Source organism: Eulemur rufifrons, chromosome 28, assembly GCF_041146395.1.
Source record: "Eulemur rufifrons isolate Redbay chromosome 28, OSU_ERuf_1, whole genome shotgun sequence".
Lineage (NCBI taxonomy): Eukaryota > Metazoa > Chordata > Mammalia > Primates > Lemuridae > Eulemur > Eulemur rufifrons.
In genome coordinates, this window is record NC_091010.1 from 50180194 (window position 1) to 50199179 (window position 18986).

Consider the following 18986-nt stretch of genomic DNA (forward strand, 5'->3'; position numbering starts at 1 on the left):
CCCTATTCACTGCTGTTAGAACAAACAGTGCTGACTAGTCAAGGGTAATTGTCACTCAGTCCTTCAGTTTTTACCTTGTGTCCAAATTTGGGGAAGGAATTAGTAATGTGATAGAAAATGTCAGTAATTTATGTTGAATATCTGCCTTAACATTAGGTTAGAAAAAAGATCATTTGGAATGTTAGAAGTATTCATGTTTTGAATATAGTCCTTTTGCTGTCTTATAATTCTAAGTGATAAAGATTGTTTTGTGTGAAGTGTGACGTTGTTGATTACATGTGTTGGATTATAACTGAGAATTCCTAAGAAAATGAACTTTTGTTCTCATTGAGTATTTTTATAGTGCTTATATTCTGTTTTTCACAACCTTATAAAAACTGTCTCCCCCATCAGATATTTTCTAAAATGTTTTGCTTTTCAATTTTTAAAAAAGCCTCCTTTACTAATATTTAAGTATACCTATATCTAGAATTGCAATGTTACTTGAGTATTACATAAATAGGAGTCTTGTTGACAAAGTAGATTTATAATTCCAAAAGATTTGTTCCAATGGAATAGGATGTGTATTTTAATAACCTTAATGAGGAAGAGTAAATCTGAAAATGACAAGTAATATTACTATTATTAAGTAATGATATTATTAAACATTAATTAAAACAGACTTCAAGTAAGCTCTTTATCATAATTTTTATTGGATAAATATTGACATTTTTCTAACTTGCTTTAGTACTTCATAACAACTGGGTATTCTGGATTGTCTAAAAGTTTTGAACATTCTACTTCATGTGTAATAGAGAAAACATTTTCCATTATTAGAACAAAAAATGAACTGATTTTTTGGAAAAATTTCATAACACATTTTAGTGCATTTGACTTGTTTGGTATTGCAAAGATTATAACACATCACTAAACTTAAATGCTAATTATGTGCTCTTAGAAAACATCTTCACTATAGTAAGTTAATATGGGCGATATTCAATCATCCTGAGTTACATTGTTTTACAGAGTAAAAAGCGACATTATGACCAGGAAATCGAGAATCTAGAAAAACAGCAGAAACAGACTATTGAACGTCTGGAACAAGAACACACAAATCGCTTGCGAGATGAAGCCAAACGCATTAAAGGAGAACAAGAGAAAGAGCTGTCCAAATTTCAGAATATACTAAAGAACCGAAAGAAGGAGGTAATTCTAACTACTGTTTTTAATTACTGAAGCTATTTTTTTTACATGTAAATTTAAGACTTACTAAGGAAATAAGAATAATACTTGATAGTTAAGTATTCATTGTTTCTTTCAGTCTTCCCTACAGTCATATAGGGTAGTAGTGAGGTCAGGTGTTATCCTCATTTTATGCCCAGAAGACTGGAGTAAAAGAGGTTTTAATGGCCTGTTTAGGTTCACAAACTACCACTAAATATCCAGCTAAACCTTGAACCAAGCCTTCAAATTGAGTTTAATTCTTTTTATTAGTGCAACATATTTAAGGCCTTACGTAGAAATATTTTTTTTTATGAAAACTTGCTGTTGTGTTTGCTGGTGGCAGCAATAATTCGTTATTTATAAATTATTATACTTTTAACAATTTCTTTCTTGATTAGCTTTTTTGTCTTTCTTGAACGTTGTGCCAAAGAAAAGCTGAATAATCTTAAATTCTAAATAATATCTATAAGCTCATGAAATTGTGAGTTTCTTTGAAGAATCAAAAGTAGAAAGTATCTATAAAGTCATTTGATGAGAATGAGTTTATTCATTTTTCCTGAAACTGTTCCATGTTGTTATAGAATTTTTTGCAATATTATTTACTAAGAAAGATTGTCATTGATTCAGAAGGATGATTTACATATTATATTAGTGTCTCTTTTCATCCCACATTAAAACTATGAAACCTTTACATATAAGCAGTTTTCAGAAATAATTTTATGATTTATTTTACATCTTCATTGTAGGAGGAGGATTTACCTTTCTGTGATATAAAAGACCCTATGGACAAAAATTATGATCAATTTTATTAGGGTTGGATCAAAAAAAAACCTCAACCAAACTAGTGAATGCATTTTCACTTTTGTTACACATCTCAAATACCCAGGTTCATTGACTCTAACATTTAAGTTATGAGGAAAATTGAATGTCATGTTACTGCATCTTAAGGATCTGTTTTAAAAAGGATAGAGTTGAACATTAATAAATACAGTATGTTCTTTGATTTCTTTAGGTAAAGATGGATGAAGTGCTGTATAATTTTATTTGATGTGGCTTCCATTTCTAGAAATCACTGTTTTGTTACTGTTCATTATGTTTTATGTAGAATTTGCTCTTTGTATACTATGAGGTATGACTTTACTGGGCCTACATGTTAATTTTGTCAAAACCATGGGTACTTTTTATTGAGAGATTATTCTTTATATCAAATTAAATTTAAAAAATTTTTATAAGTAAATATGTGGCTTAATCCTAAATGTTTTAAAGTCTCTAGTTATTGTTTTGGGGTGGGAGAGTTTTAGACAGTGAACATGTTTGAAATCAATGCTACTTTAAATAATTACATTATGTATTTTTTTTTCCTTGTCACTAAACTTCTTGCGTTTGGGGAGTCTCTTCCTTTTGATGGTGATTTGGCTTCATGAGGGATTACTGATGGGAAATTTTAAATACACTATGTTAAATCTAAATCAGTCTCTTTCACGGACCATCAATAGCATGTGGTGATTTGGAATCTGGTTTCTTTTGGTGCTTCTACATGATCGTTTTTCATAGTTGGATTATAGATCTATTGTTAGATGAAATACACATCTAGAATTTTGAAATGATTAAAAGAAGGAACTCTAAAATGTACTTCCTCTTGTACTTTATCTGGTATAGTAAATCATAGCATACTAAACTGTTGAAGAGTGCTTATATTACTGATTTTTAAGTTGACAAGTTCGGCTTACATTGTCAGCAAAGGAGAATGTTATTCTAATCCTACAGAAGATTATCAGATATGTTCATTTTTATCACACCATGTATAAAATGGTGCGTTTTATGAAAAAAACTTCATATCCATTTATTTCTCCTTTGTGTATTCTAAGACATGCTTTCCTTTATCCTTTTTTGGTTTTTTTTTTTTTTTTCTCATTAAGTGGATTTCATTTAGAATTATTTCTTTGGTATGATCAAGCTAATTAAGAAATTTTACACTTTTATAAATGGCCATTAGCTTTCCTTATATTCAATATTTCAAACAATGTCAATAGATATGTTTATAATTTGACGATCTTTCCAGATCAGTTGAGTTTATCACCTTTAGTTCAGCATCAGTGCTGCAAGTAATTCTTCACTGATTGTCTTTGGATCTTTAAGAGAAAAAATGATATATAGGGATAATTAAGCAACTAATTAACCTTTCCTATGGTGTAATGTCCCTTTCTGCACTGAGATTACGCATGTTCTATCCTTTTATTCTTTTTCACCAAACTAACACCTATGCTAATGCATGTTGAAAGGAAGTTTTTAACAACTTTAATATTTGACTTATAGCTTGTCTGCTCACACAAATGCTTGCTGTGGAGAAAGTATTATTTCCCCACCTCCTGCATGCTTATACACTGTAGGTTATAAATGAAGTGGAGAAAGCACCCAAAGAGCTGAGAAAAGAGCTCATGAAACGCAGGAAAGAGGAGCTTGCACAAAGCCAGCATGCTCAGGTAACAGCAGCAGCTTAATGCTACTAAAACCAGTAAGCACCATTTTCTCACAGCTCAGTGAACCATGGTTGGAAGGGTAAATTTTAACTGTAATTATTATATAACGTTGACTTCTTCCATCCAGAGATTCCCAAGATCATCTTTATGTAGTACTAAATTCACACTAAGGTGACATTTAAGTTGCTAATATGAAATTAAATGGAATGTTTGGAAAGTTGAATCCAAATGAAATAAACAAGTATGTTAATGAATAATCCACTGTTATCTGATATTAATGATGATGAGAACTTATATTGTTAAATAGTAATGCCAATTTTTGATAGATGATGTTTTAGGACAGAAAAATAGAGGGTGAATATATAAGCATTGTGCTTACAGAAAGTATGCCTAATTAAAAGGCCATAATTTCTATAAAGTTCAAAGTTAGAAGAAAAATGGTAAATGGTAATGTCAAACAGTAGATCAAACATTTATTACTTTTAAGCTCAACAACATAAGCAACTTTAAAATCAGATTTTAAATATTAAGTATGTTATTTTTCTTTTTGGTTCAGAATCCAGCAGTTGGATGAATAGACTATTTTTGCTTCATGGAGTTAAATAAATAAACTTGATCTAGGTTATGATATGGTTGAGCCTTATCAGAAGATGAGTGAATTCTTTACAAAATTAGACAAATTAATATTTTAATAGAATTTTCTAGAATCATCTCACATGACTTTACAAGGTCTTTCTTTTTTTTTTCTGTTTACAAAGAAAGGGAAATCTTTTAATTTTTTGCACAATTTTTAGTTACATATATCAATGAAAGGAAAAAGAAACATGGATTATGTATTATTGCTTCGAATTATCTTTTTAATGTGGTTTTATGTGATTTAAAAAGTGGTTCCCAGACTTTTAGATTTTATAGACCCATAAAATGAAGCATAGAAACAACAAAAACCACTGGGGACCATGGCATAGACTGCCATTAAAAAATTTTTTTTTTTTTTAAATTTTGCTAAATACGGATATTTAAAAACTGCCATTTACTGGTCATTATGATTTCCAAGGAGAAATATTTTTAATACTATGAAAAATAAGGAAAATATAGTCTTGGAATTTAAAATTTAAATAAAGCCAGCTTACCTGAATAAATTTAGTTTGCTTTTGGTTTTTTTCTTGCCATGAGCCATTGAAACGTTTTGTCTTGGCTTGGTGTTGGAATTGCTAGTTTAAGGTGCCAATAGCAAACACAGCATTTACTATGTGTCAGGCAGTGTTCTAAATGCTTTATGTGTATGAACTCATTTAATCTAATTACTCTTGAAGTAATTACTCTTATTACCCGCATTTTACAGGTGAGGGAACTAAAGCAGAGGAAAGATGGGTGACTCTTCCAAGGTCACATACTTGGTTAGTTGTAGAGCCAGGATTCTCATCCAGATAGTAGCTCCACATTTCTTACATGGAACCACCACACCATACTGCCTGTCATATTTAAACTACCTGCTCTGTGCTGCATCTAAACTTTTATCAGCTTGACCCAGTGGTTCTTGGCCATATCTTGTTAACAAGTGAAGAGGAAGTCCTTGCTGGCTACACATCTATTTTTGGTTAATTTGGATTTCAAACCATATCATAGCAATATGGTTTTGCCTTATAAAGGAATGTAGACTTTTTTATTTACAAAAGGTAATATATTAAACTTGAGTCAAAATTGAGAATTTAGTGTTGAATGAATTAGATGGTCTTATGCTTTAATAAAATTTTGTTGGTATTTTTCATACAATTTTTGGGGTGGCCTGTATTTTCCAACTAGAGCTGGAAGTAACAGTAAATTCCTTTGGTAAATTTAATGAGGAATGTAGTAATCTAACAAATTTTAAAAGTATTTCTTCTGCTTTTAATGAAGGTACCAGAACTTGATAACTTTACAGAGTCTATTTTAAACTGTTTTTGAGAATTTATAAATAATAGCCATATACTCATGGACCTAAAATATATTTGATCATCTGAGCTCAATGGTTTTCAAACCAAGCTCCCAGGAGCTTTTGAGTTTGGAAAAAGCAACTTTGGGAATCCTTACGAAGACAAGAACTGTGGGCTGTAGGTCCCTGCTTCTATTTCAACTAATGCAGCACCAGTTTTGATCTGTTTTATAAATTGAGTTTTTTTGGTGAGTTTTTAAAAAGAGGATTCTACTGGTTTAAAAAACAACATCAACATACTGGAGTTTGGAAATGACTGATCAAGTTCAAATCCTTCATTTTATAAATGAGAAAGAGGCTCTTCTGTTAAGTGACTTGTTCCAGGCCTCTAGAAAGTCATATAATTATTCTTTCCATTTACAAAAAGTCATTCAGATATATTCTCACCTGGGAGGTGCATTGTATTCTGATCCACAGGGTGTTGCTCAGGTCATGATTCAGTCTTTTCAGTTGTCATCTTGTGCAGTCTTCAACGCCCAAATGCAGGACGTAAGTCCCACGTGCCTGTGGGAGGATGCCTTCTGTTTTACTTGCTTTTTCTTTGACTCACATGTGCCTTTTCATTGTTGGCTTCATTTGCTGATATCTAGAAGATTGATAGATGATAAATGTCTATGATGAAAATAATAGTAATAACCTGACTTTATAGTACAGTACAGTATTCTTCAAAGAGTTTTCAGGCCGGGCGTGGTGGCTCACGCCTGTAATCCTAGCACTCTGGGAGGCCGAGGCGGGTGGATTGCTCAAGGTCAGGAGTTCGAGACCAGCCTGAGCGAGACCCCGTCTCTACTAAAAATAGAAAGACATTATATGGACACCTAAAAATCTATATAGAAAAAATTAGCCGGGCATAGTGGCGCATGCCTGTAGTCCCAGCTACTTGGGAGGCTGAGGCAGTAGGATCGCTTAAGCCCAGGAGTTTGAGGTTGCTGTGAGCTAAGCTGACGCCACGGCACTCACTCTAGCCTGGGCAACAAAGTGAGACTCTGTCTCAACAAAAAAAAAAAGAGTTTTCACATTTGATTCTTACTGCCACCATCCTAATATAGGGATGGAGTATATCCATTTCACAGATGAAGAAACTGAGGCATAGAAGACTAAGTGCTCTACTTAAAGTCACATAAGAGATTAATGGTAGAGCTGTAACTAGAACACTTTTAATGCAGTGTTCTTTTTTCTATCTACCTCTAATTTCTAAAACCATAAATTCTAATTTGAAATTTTCACCTTTTTTCAAGAAAAGTAAAATACCTTCCCAATAGTATTTTATATGTTTTGCACATGTGAGAAATTGAATGCTGTGATTAGATTTTTATCTTTGTGTGAAGTGACATTTTGATTGCATATATGTTTATTTAGATGTTTTAATTATGGATATGGTCAGAAAAGCCATGTTAGAAGTAGTAATTTTAGTTCCATTTAACTGTGGTTTCCATTTATTCAAATAGTTATGAGTAAGTGAGCTGCTATTCTCCTCATTGTAGTTTTAAGTTAAGTCTGGAATTCCAGGCTGTATTCTTTCTCAGTTTCCACAGGGAGATGACTTCCTCATTTAACACTATAATTTTTGTTTGTGATCTTTGAAATATACAATTGGAATAGATAGAATACAGCTTGATTTCAACTACTCCTTTCCCTTCTCCTGAAATTAGACTTATTTGTTAAATTATTGGCAGCTGTTTGATTCTTTTTACAGTTTCCTAAAAGAGTAAGTAAAACATCGATTTTTTTTAAATGAGAAAGAGAAATTATGAATTATGATCACTTTTCTGATCATTACCATTTTTAGCCTTTGTTTTGAGTTAATATAATCACATTCTGTACAAAGAGCCCAATATACATAACGCTTTCTTATAGTTTTCTAAAACTCAAAGTTGTATTTTTCATATTTATGGTTGTCTGATTAATATAGTAAAATTCTTTATCAGAATTTAAACTGGTACTTTTAAAGGGCACTCATTTTACAATTTATGTGTCCGTTTTTAAAAATGAATTTGGCCTTAGTAAGTTTGGGTTCTTTTGTTGTCTTAACTAGTGATTATTTCTATGTGTTGGATGTGTGGTTTTTTTTTAAGGTAGATGTAATTTGTGTAATCTTTTTGGAATATAAGATCTCTTTTAACTCCTAAAAGTAATCTGTAATTACAGATTCCATTGTGAATGTATTGTACTTGGGTTTTGAGTTAGGAAATTTGGTGAATGCTCAATAATACTAAGATTTCATTTCTTTTGAGGTAAGAAAATATATTAGTGTGTGAGGGACCTTTTCAAATAATTTTCAGCTTTAATATAAAAAATCCTTTGTGCCGTGTCCATTACTATGTAGTCATCCAGACTCTGCTTAATTATTCAAGTCCATAGCTCTATGAGGCAGCTGAGTTCTTTGCTAACTCTGATTGTTAGGACCTTTGTACACCTGCCTACCTTGACTTTTACCTGTTGATTCTTATTTTACCTTCTGGAGCTGCACACTAGTTCTCCCTGCTTCTATGAAACAGTCTCAGCTCTTCTTATGTATTAGCTGCTTCAAGGAATACTTCTGTAGTTCTTTCAGTCATTCATTGTGAGGCACGGTTTCTGAACCCTTTATTCCCAGCTTTGAGTTTTCTGCAGTTTACTTTTGAACTTTTAGAAGTGTGATGCTAAGGGAAGGGGCCCACTACTCTGTATATGGACTGACAGACCAAGACTGTTGGTACTTGGACCAATTGAGTGGAAGCCCCTTGAAGGCAAAACTGTCTTTTATCAATTTTAGTAACCCTGTAAGTAGTATAGTGCCCAGCACTAAGTTCTTAATAAAAATTTTCTTGTCTGTGTTTGTTTTTTTCCTTAGAACAACTCATGACATGTAATAATAAAAGTTTTCTCTTACCTTGTTTAATCTAGACATAAATCATGTGAATAAAAAGTCCGTAGATGAGAAATTTCATTCATTTTTTTAGTAGCAGTGGCTTATATCTACCTTTTTTTATTTTCACATAAATATGTATTTACCGCACCCTTCACATTTGCATTCGATTTCTTTGAGTCTAAATGTAAGATTTATATTAATGCTAGTTAATTCAGACCCATTGTTTCTGTCCGCAGATTGTTTTTTAAAATCTTTTATGCAAATCAATGATAAAAATGTTGAACAAAAGAAAACCCTTCCATGTTTCTGCAGGTTATGTTAAGTTTATTAAACAAGTTTGCATATAGAAGTTTTACAATTAGACAAATAATTTAATTTTGTTACAAATATTTACTATGGGAAAAAGGGAAGCTTGAACAACTTTTTTTGTTACAACTGCTTAAAAGATAAGCATGGAGATTTTGCATCTCTTCAAGTAAAACTCAGAAGTCCTTATAGCTGAATTTAAATATTCATTGAAATTTTTTCAGTGACATTGTTAATGATTTTTTTGTTTGTTTTGTTTTTTGTGTGTGGCTTTTGTTTTTGTTTTGAAACAGTTTTGCTCTGTTGCCTGGGCTAGAGTTCAGCGGCATCATCATAGCTCACTGCAGCCTCAAATGGTCCTTCTGTCTCAGCCTCCTGAGTAGCTGGTACTACAGGCATATACCACTATGCTTGGCTAATTTTTTTGTTTTTTGTAGAGATGAACTCTCTCTATTGCCCAGGCTGGTCTCAAACTCCTGGCCTCAAGTGATCCTCTTGCCTCGCCTCCTAAAGTGCTAGGATTACAGGTGTGAGCCACCGCATCTGGTCAATGATGTTTTAATGATAAAGTGACCATGGTCACTTTATCACCACATATCACTGCAAGTTGGTAATTGTATTTTATAGAGGCAATTTATTAGCTTTTTCTTTCTGCTACCATATATTTGTATTTATGCTAAAGTACAAGTGATGATGCAGATGAGAGCAGCAGCATTTATGACTCCACATTACTTTAACACTATAGCATAAACTGTATCACCTCCAGAGACACTGTAGTAAGGCAAACATCTTCAGGAACATTGCTAGACTTCTTTGTGGACTGAGGAACAGGCGGTGGTGATCTAGACATTGTCGGACTCTGTCCAAGGCCTAAAGAATAGTTCTAAAGTGGATCTTGGGGGTTGATCTTCTCTTGGATTTGTTAGAGGAGGGTTTATGGTTGTTTCAATTCTAAATTCTAAATCCACACAAAAATTGACCTGAATATCCCTTGAGCTAATCAACTGGCTATAACTACCAAGAGAAGGATAGAGATCCAAATTTACATTTCTTCAATTTGAATATTCTTCCTTTCCTTCCATAAATGTGTGATTCTAACAGAAAGACCATAAGTCACTTTAACATTTTTCTTACACAATAATCGAAGGACTTTTTTCTAAAGTAATTTTGGCATTTGGGCAGATAGTATCTACTTAATAAATATTTGTTGAATGAATTAGTGAATCCCAAACATGTTGGTAGAATTCTGTGATTATAGGAATTTTGTTTATAGATTTGTAATATGTAACTCACTTTCTTTTTCCTAGTTTACATTTCTCTAGCAATGCATTATTTCTTCTTAGGTCCTCAAACTTTTCTTCTTTATAGGCATAGGCTATAGATACAAAAACTTTCTTCCTCTGTTAGTGTAGCTCTGATATTTCTTCCTATGTATATCCTAAAATTCCAATATCTGTTTTACTTATTAGCACTTTATTGCCTTTCTCCCTAAAGGACATTGCTTATTTATTGGTTTAGTCACACCATAGTGGAGTGAATAGTCACTTTTAGAAGCTGTAAATTTACTATTTTCCCAAAAATGCTAGTGTAATAGGACATTTTAATTATGAGTGGGCTATAAACTTCTTTTGTGTGTATCATTCTAAGTAATGAGTTTTGAATATTATGTATTCTAATACTTTTTTGGGGAATTGAATTGGGTGACTAATACATATATGTACTGTATAATTTTGGTGATTTTTAAATCTAGCTAACTTTGCAAACTTGGTTTGGAAATCTTATTAACTACTAATGTATATAGTTATATAGATAAGTGGATGTTAAGTTCATTAGATAGTTATTTAATTAATGGTTAACTATGTCTAATAGGAACAAGAGTTTGTTCAGAAGCAACAACAAGAATTAGATGGCTCTCTGAAAAAGATCATCCAACAACAGAAGGCAGAGTTGGCCAATATTGAGAGAGAGTGCCTGAATAACAAGCAACAGCTCATGAGAGGTATATTAAATTCTGCAGCATGAATGTGTATATGAAGTGAGATCTCAAAAATACTGCAGAGATATACCTTGGAAATTATTGGAATGCTTTTCTTCGCTAGAGTGGTAAAGGCAAAGATAAAGAAAGTTGTGTCAAATAAGAGAAAAGAGTCTTTCAAAATTTAGAAATATTGCAAAATATAGAATCCCTTTATGACAGAAATGAACATAGACATATAATCCATAAATTTTCTCTTGTCCAGGTAGTGCTAGAAATATATCTCATTAATTTTATGTATTCATTATGCCTTATAATTATTGGTATACTCAACGGCTACATGATAGAATGGAATTTTAAGTACTTATTCCTCCTAAAAAATTAGCTTAGATTTTTTTTTTCTTTGTTATGATTAAATGGAATTTTGGTTTAGGGTAGGACATTCTCTGTTTATAGGGCATTAGAACAAAATGGAAGGAGGAATAGATATTATCTTTATGTTGGCAAAATTTTACTTATAGCTCAGAATGTCAATATATGTGTATAAGTTAGTGTATATAGAACACTTATGTAAATATTAAAATGATGAGCAAAGTGCATCAGTAAAGAGAGCAAAGTGACATTTTGAAAACTGCTATCTTCTAGCTCGAGAAGCTGCAATTTGGGAGCTTGAAGAACGACACTTACAAGAAAAACATCAACTGCTCAAACAGCAACTTAAAGATCAATATTTCATGCAAAGACATCAGCTACTTAAGCGCCATGAGAAGGTTAGTGAAAAGAAAGTTTCTTTTTTATTCATTTTAAAGTTGTAAACCTATTTAGTTTTGAAGCTTATTTTCTTAAAGAATGAATTTTAGATTTCCTTTCTTTTATACTAAAATTTCTTTGATGAAGTTTGAAGTAATTAATTGTATTTTGATCGTGATTGCAAACTTCTTTTCTACAAATTACAAGAAAGGTAACTAATTACAGTGCTTAAAGACCTCTTACACATTGTAATTTTTATCTTCTCTTCCAAAGAGCTATTTTGGCTACATTTGTGGTTCAAGAATCTTAAAAATTTAGACTTCCTGTACTTAGTAAAACAGAGTTTCAATATAAGACTCTTATCACTAGTAACTTTATTTTCTTTTTTTTTTTTTTTTTTTGTTGAGACAGAGTCTCACTCTGTTACCCGGGCTAGAGTGAGTGCCGTGGCGTCAGCCTAGCTCACAGCAACCTCAAACTCCTGGGGTTAAGTGATCCTACTGCCTCAGCCTCCCGAGTAGCTGGGACTACAGGCATGCACCACCATGCCCGGCTAATTTTTTCTATATATATGTTTAGTTGGCCAGATCATTTCTTTCTATTTTTTTAGTAGAGACGAGGTCTCGCTCTTGCTCAGGCTGGTCTCGAACTCCTGACCTCAAGCGATCCACCCGCCTCGGCCTCCCAGAGTGCTAGGATTACAGGCGTGAGCCACCGCGCCCGGCCTTTATTTTCTTATAAATTATTTTTTGCCTAATTTTTTTCTGGTCACTATGTAACAAGGGAGAGAATAATTATGGGAAACAATAATAAAATGACATGTTTGAATATACATGTGGATACTGAGTATTAGATTATATCTATTAATACATCACTGGTTTCTGTTTAAAACTTTCATAGGAAACAGAACAAATGCAGCGTTACAATCAACGACTTATTGAGGAATTGAAAAACAGACAGACTCAAGAAAGAGCAAGATTACCCAAGATTCAACGCAGTGAAGCTAAGACTCGAATGGCCATGTTTAAGAAAAGTTTGAGAATTAACTCAACAGCTACGCCAGATCAGGACCGTGACAAAATTAAACAGGTAAATACACAAATTATTCTCTTTTAGGTTTACAAAATTCACATGATTTTTAGAAGTGCCACATAATTGTGTTGTAAACATTTGGAGCCACTTTGGGTTTGCTGATTTTCACTTTAAGTCTGTGAACTTGGGCTAGATACATGACAATGTACCAACTTAGTCTTCCCAGGGTGGTGGTCCCAGAGGGCAAAGCCCTTGCTCCCATGCCTCACACCAGATCCTTGGCTAGACTGGTCCTAAGACCAGCCCTGGGAATGAGATGACTTGGACAATGTTTTAAGTGGAAATATATGGCCTCACTATCATACTTCTACAGTCATAGTCACACACACACAAATTAACTCAGAACACTAAGCAGATAGGAGGATCGAGGTTTTCATCAGAAGTTCTCCCCTCCCCCCATCACGTTAGACTCCAGGTTTCAGTCACAGCATATTATTACTTGTAGCTTTAGTTTATTTTACTTTGTTTTGTTAAATTATTTTACATCATCAGAATATGTAGAAATTATATTGCCTGTTAACCATAATTTATCTTTTTGTTTTTCCTTGTTTATAGTTTGCTGCACAAGAAGAAAAGAGGCAGAAAAATGAGAGAATGGCTCAGCATCAGAAACATGAAAATCAAATGCGGGATCTTCAGTTGCAGTGTGAAGCCAATGTTCGAGAACTACATCAGCTACAGGTTAGATACAGAAGCATGACAACCACACTTGTAGTACATGGGCAGCACAAATAGCTGATTCTGAGAAAATAATAGCCAAAACAAACTGCACATTACTTATGAAAAATAGGATTTAAAGGTTGGGTTTTTTGTGTAGCTCCACATGAAGATCAGTTTAGTATCATAGATACTTGTTTAGGTTTTATATAATGATGATTAATGTAAACATGCAGCTAAATTATAACCTAGGAAATTGTCTTTGAGTATTGTTTTTAGTGTATTTTGCAAGAAGATGTACAAAGTTTTCAAAATGAGATAAATAGTTTTGTTGTCAGATTCTGAATTTTTTTTTGTCAGATTCTGAGTTTAAAATTTTTCTTCCATTTAGAGGGAAATAGTTGATTTTCTTCTAGGTTTTTGAAAAAAGTGATAAATATAAGGGAATTTTTCTCCTAAGAAATTTAAAGGTTACTTTAGAGAGGGCTGATTTTGGACCATACCTGGAGTGTGCAGCCCATCTAGTTTATAACCTAAAATGTTTAAAATTGCAGAGTAGTGTATACAGTGTGCATACTCTATGTATTTGCTTAACTTACTAGAGTAGAATAGGTCTGATCCCACATTCTGGTACCAGTGGGTGAAATGTATGCAAGCTTCCTTCTGTGAAATGTCAGTTTTATGCATAAGCAAACCTTCTTAGAAAAAACAAAGGCTCAAACTAATTCTAAGTTCTTTTTATATGGTGTACAACAGATCTAGCTTCTAAACTTGTGAAAATGAAGCTCTGACTGATTTCATAATTCTTGGCCCTTGGTTTTTAGAGGAAAACTTAAATCTCAGTATAATAGCATGATGTTTGATGAATAATTTACTGTTTTGGAAGTTATTGTATTTGTGAAAAATTGCTTAGTTGATCAAAATTTTTTTTAATCCAAACTTTATTTTCAGAATGAAAAATGCCATCTGTTGGTTGAGCATGAGACTCAGAAACTAAAGGAGTTAGATGAGGAACACAGCCAAGAATTAAAGGAGTGGAGAGAGAAATTGAGACCTAGGAAAAAGGTGATTTTAAAAGCTTTAATTAAATTGATAATGTTTGCACTCATCCATCCACCCAGCTATTGGCTCTTTACCTGGTATGTGTCAGGTACAGAGTCCAGGTCAGGACATAGAGATGAAAAGACAAAGTCCTTGTCTCCAAAAGGTTCAGACTCTAATGACAAGCAATTACAAATTGGTAGGATCATTGCTCTGAAAGGAGGTAAGTACAAGATAACAGGGGAAAGGAGCAGCATTTATAAGCAAAGGAGGTGGAGAACTGTCTGGGAAAGTCAGGGGAAGGCCTTAGAGAGGAGATGCCTTGTAAGCCAACTGAGGCTTTAAGGATGAGTAAGAGCTTGCTAGGTGGATGGACAGATTGGGGTGGAATTGGGTAATTTAAGTAGAGAGAAGAGGATGAGTGAAAATGATGCATACAGATAATTACAAATAGATCCCTATCATTGGAACGTTAGGGGTGTGTGTGTGCCTGTGTGTAGGCGTTAAGGAGGGAAGAAAGGAAGTGATGACAGCTAAGTCTGGACAAGGTCTACTGGAGCCATATTACAGGGCCCTGGTATGCTATGTAAATGTGAAATCCAGTAAAATAGGGATTTCTTCCCTCTCTCCTTCCTTTTCCTTGTTTGTACTTGACCAGGCTAGCATGGTCTTATTGATTAACCATTTCAGTGTTGTTTTTTCTATCACTATATGATCCCTATCCCTCTGTTGACCCTCAAACTTAAACTTTCATTCCCTTTTGGGCTTCCTGCCTGCTATACATTTTAACCATTCCTTTCTTCCATCCATCCAATGTATTTAGCCTCTACTGTGTGCCAGAGGTTTCTAGAGGAAGTGAAATGACTAAGTCAGTTGATAGTGTGGCTTATTTTCAATTTTATTTATTGTTAAATTTTTTGAATAGTTAATACATTCATGTAGTTCAGAATTCAGAAGGTACAGAATGGCAAGCAGTAAAAAGTTCCTTTCCCCAGTTTCTCTTTTTAACTCTTTGTAGTCTAGCTTCCACCCCAAACTCCCCAGTTGAACTTGTTGACGGTGGTCATAAATGAGTAGCTAATAACCAAATCCTACAGCCTTATCTAACTGTTCTCATTAAAAGTCTTATTTCTTGCAAATCAAAACTACAATGAGATATCACTTAACCCCAGTGAGAATGGCCTTTATCAAAAAAACCCAAAACAACACATGTTGGCGTGGGTGTGGAGAGACAGGAACACTCATACACTGCTGGTGGGACTGCAAACTAGTGCAACCCCTGTGGAAAGCATTATGGAGGTATCTTAAACAGATTCAAGCAGACCTGCCATTTGACCCAGCAATCCCATTACTGGGCATATACCCAAAGGAAAAAAGGTCATTCTTTAACAAAGACACATGTACCCGAATGTTTATAGCAGCACAATTCACAATAGCAAAGATGTGGAAGCAACCCAAATGCCCATCAATACATGATTGGATTAGTAAGCTGTGGTATATGTATACCATGGAATATTACTCAGCTATAAGGAATGATGAAGATACGACATCGCTATGGTTCTCCTGGAGAGAATTGGAACCCATTATATTAAGTGAAGTATCCCAAGATTGGAAAAACAAGCATCACATGTACTCACCAGAAAATTGGTTCCCCTGATCATCACCTAAATACACATCTGGGAACAACACCAATTGGATGTCAGACTGAGGTGGGGGGTGGGGGAGGGGATGGGGGTATGCCTACACAATGAGTGCATTGTGCACCGTTTGGGGAGTGGTAACACTTGAAGGTGCTGACTCGGGAAGGGGGGGGTGGGGAAGGGAGGGATATATACCTACATGATGGGTGCAATGCGCACGACCTGGGGAACAGACACGTCTGGAGCTCTGGCTTGGGGGGAAGGGCGGAACAGGAGCAACGTATGTAACCTGAAATTCTGTATCCCCCATAACAAGATGAAATAAAAAAAAAAATATAGGGAATTACAAAAAAAAAAAAAAAAAAAAAAAAAGTCTTATTTCTTTTTTTTTTTTTTTAGACAGAGTCTCACTCTGTTGCCCAGGCTAGCGTGAGTGCCGTGGCATCAGCCTAGCTCACAGCAACCTCAAACTCCTGGGCTCAAGCAATCCTCCTGCCTCAGCCTCCCGAGTAGCTGGGACTACAGGCATGCGCCACCATGCCCGGCTAATTTTTTCTATATATATATATTTAGCTGTCTGTATAATTTCTTTCTATTTTTAGTAGAGATGGGGTCTTGCTCTTGCTCAGGCTGGTCTTGAACTCCTGAGCTCAAACGATCCGCCCACCTCAGCCTCCCAGAGTGCTAGGATTACAGGCTTGAGCCACTGCACCCGGCCAAAAGTCTTATTTCTTAAAATTTTCTTCTCGCCTGGCTTTTGTGACATTACTCATTCTCTGTGCTCTTTATCATCTTTTCTTTGTCTTCCTAAAATGTAGGCATTTCCCAGTTTTGCACCTTTAGTTCTATTCTTTTTTTTTATTTTTTAAATTTTTTTTATTTCAGGAAATTATGGGGGTACAAACATTTTGGTTACATGTTATGACTTTGCCACATCCCAACCATGATTTGAGACGTGCCCTTCTCCCGCTACAATGCTCACCATGTCCATTAGTTGTGAGTTTACCCACCCCCAACCTCCCTACCCTCAAAGATTATTACTACTGTGTGAGCACCTTAGTGTTGATCAGTCAGTGCTAATTTGATGGCGAGGGCATGTGGTGCCTATTCTTCCATTCTTGTGATACCTCACTTCGGAGGACAGGCTCAAGCTCTATCCAGGAAAATATAAGAGGTGCTAGATTACCATCGTTTCTTATAATTGAGTAGTATTCCATTGTATACATATATGATATTTTATTAATCCACTATGGATTGATGGGCACTTGGATTGTTTCCACATCCTTGCTATGGTGAATTGTGCTGCTATAAACATTCGAGTGCAGATATCTTTATTATAGAATGACTTTTGTTCCTTTGGGTAGGTGCCTAATAATGCTGTTGCTGGATCAAATGGTAGTTCTACTTGGAGGTCTTGGAGGTATCTCCAAATTCTTTTCCACAGGGGTTGTACTAATTTGCAGTCCCATAGTTCTTTTCTTTACATTGATGATCTTATAGCTAGTCTTGGTTTCAGCTGTTGCATATTTATAGACAATTCCTAAACTTGAATAGTAGGGGTTGTATAGAGCACAAACTCTAAGTCATACAGATGTGGGTTCAAATCTCAGTGCTGATACTGATTAATTTTGTCTCTTTCCATTTCTTGCCCCAGTTATCCTCATTTATAAAATGAGGATAATACCAGCTACTCAATTGGAGTGGTTAAAAAAGTTTTAAAAAGTGATGTCTTTATAGCACTTATCTAGAACCTGAGCTATAGTCAGGGTTCAATGAGTGGTTGCTGTTGCTATTATTGTTTATATATCACTTTGAGCTCTAAGCTCCCATTTTCCATCTGGGTGTTAGATTCCTCTTCATTTTGTTCAGGCATCTGTGTGTTCAAATATCATTTCATCAGTGGTTCTTTTTTTTTGATCACTATACATAAAATAGACCCCATACCCTCCTCAAGCAAGCATTCTGTATCCGCTCTTCTTTCTTTGTTTTTCTTTATAACACTCATCGCCACCAGACACATTGTTTATTGTCTTCTCCCATGAGAAGATAAACTCCTTAAAAGCAGGAACATTATTTTTTGTTTTCCGATACATATATCCAGCTTCTGGAACAGTTCCTGGCACATTGTAAATGATCAGTACATGAGTGTTGACTAAAGAATGTAAACTCAGTGGAGATAAAACCAAACTCAACATTCTTTTTCCCTTCCTCTCTGTCTTACCTCTCCTCCATCCCTATAGTCCCACTCACTATCAGATATTCTTCCCTGTATTCCTTTTCTTTTAATTGACGTCTAGGCTAGAAATCTGAATTATTTTTCATTTCTGTCACACTCTGTATTCCGTTAATTTTGACTCTCTTTTCATAATATTTTCTCTCTTTCCCACTGCTATCCTACTACTTGCTTAAATTGTTCAGTAATATCCTAATGGAATCTCTGGTTTCTAGTTCCCTTCCCCTTCTTCCCACTTGCCTGCCATCACCAGAGTGTTTATCCACAGGAACATCTCTGATACTGTCATAGTGGTGTTGGTAAGTCTTCAGTCCATCAGAATAAAACATTAATCCCTTAATTTGTCTTTGAAGTCTTCATAGTGCCACATTTGGGTCACACCACCCTTTCTAGCTTTATCTCCCACTAGCCACTTTGTTTCTAGTCCATGTTCCAGCATTGGGTGTAGTCACCATTCCTCACACCAACTCCTCAGTTTCCTGCCTTTGTGCCATGGTTTCAGCTCCCTCTCTGGCATGCCTTCCCCATCCTGCCTGTCAAATTCTTATCTTTCCTTTAAGACTAAGCTCATGTTTCACCTCTTCTGAGAAACCTTTCTGTATGCTTCCATCTTTTCCTATGCTTTGTACCTACAAACAGCACTTATCTCTGAATCACTTGTCCACAAAGTCATTGATACCTACAACAAATACCATAAACTGGAGGCTGGGAACTCTGAGATCAGGGTACTCACATGGTCAGATTCTGTGAGGGCCCTCTTCTGGGTCACAGACTGCTGACTTCTCA

General features: G+C 34.7%; 1 protein-coding gene across 2 annotated transcripts in view; it reads left to right on the forward strand.

Annotated features, from left to right (window-relative positions):
• The window catches only part of SLK (STE20 like kinase), a 58582-nt gene that overhangs the window by 35239 nt on the left and 4357 nt on the right, over nt 1-18986 (forward strand). Inside the window, exons 12-18 of one of the 2 annotated variants that reach the window (XM_069460058.1) lie at nt 1006-1185; nt 3594-3686; nt 10682-10811; nt 11433-11557; nt 12438-12626; nt 13185-13310; nt 14238-14351. In XM_069460058.1, coding sequence (XP_069316159.1) covers nt 1006-1185; nt 3594-3686; nt 10682-10811; nt 11433-11557; nt 12438-12626; nt 13185-13310; nt 14238-14351 — 957 coding nt within the window. The remainder of the gene's footprint in view (nt 1-1005; nt 1186-3593; nt 3687-10681; nt 10812-11432; nt 11558-12437; nt 12627-13184; nt 13311-14237; nt 14352-18986) is intronic. The other variant, XM_069460059.1, reaches the window with a different exon arrangement.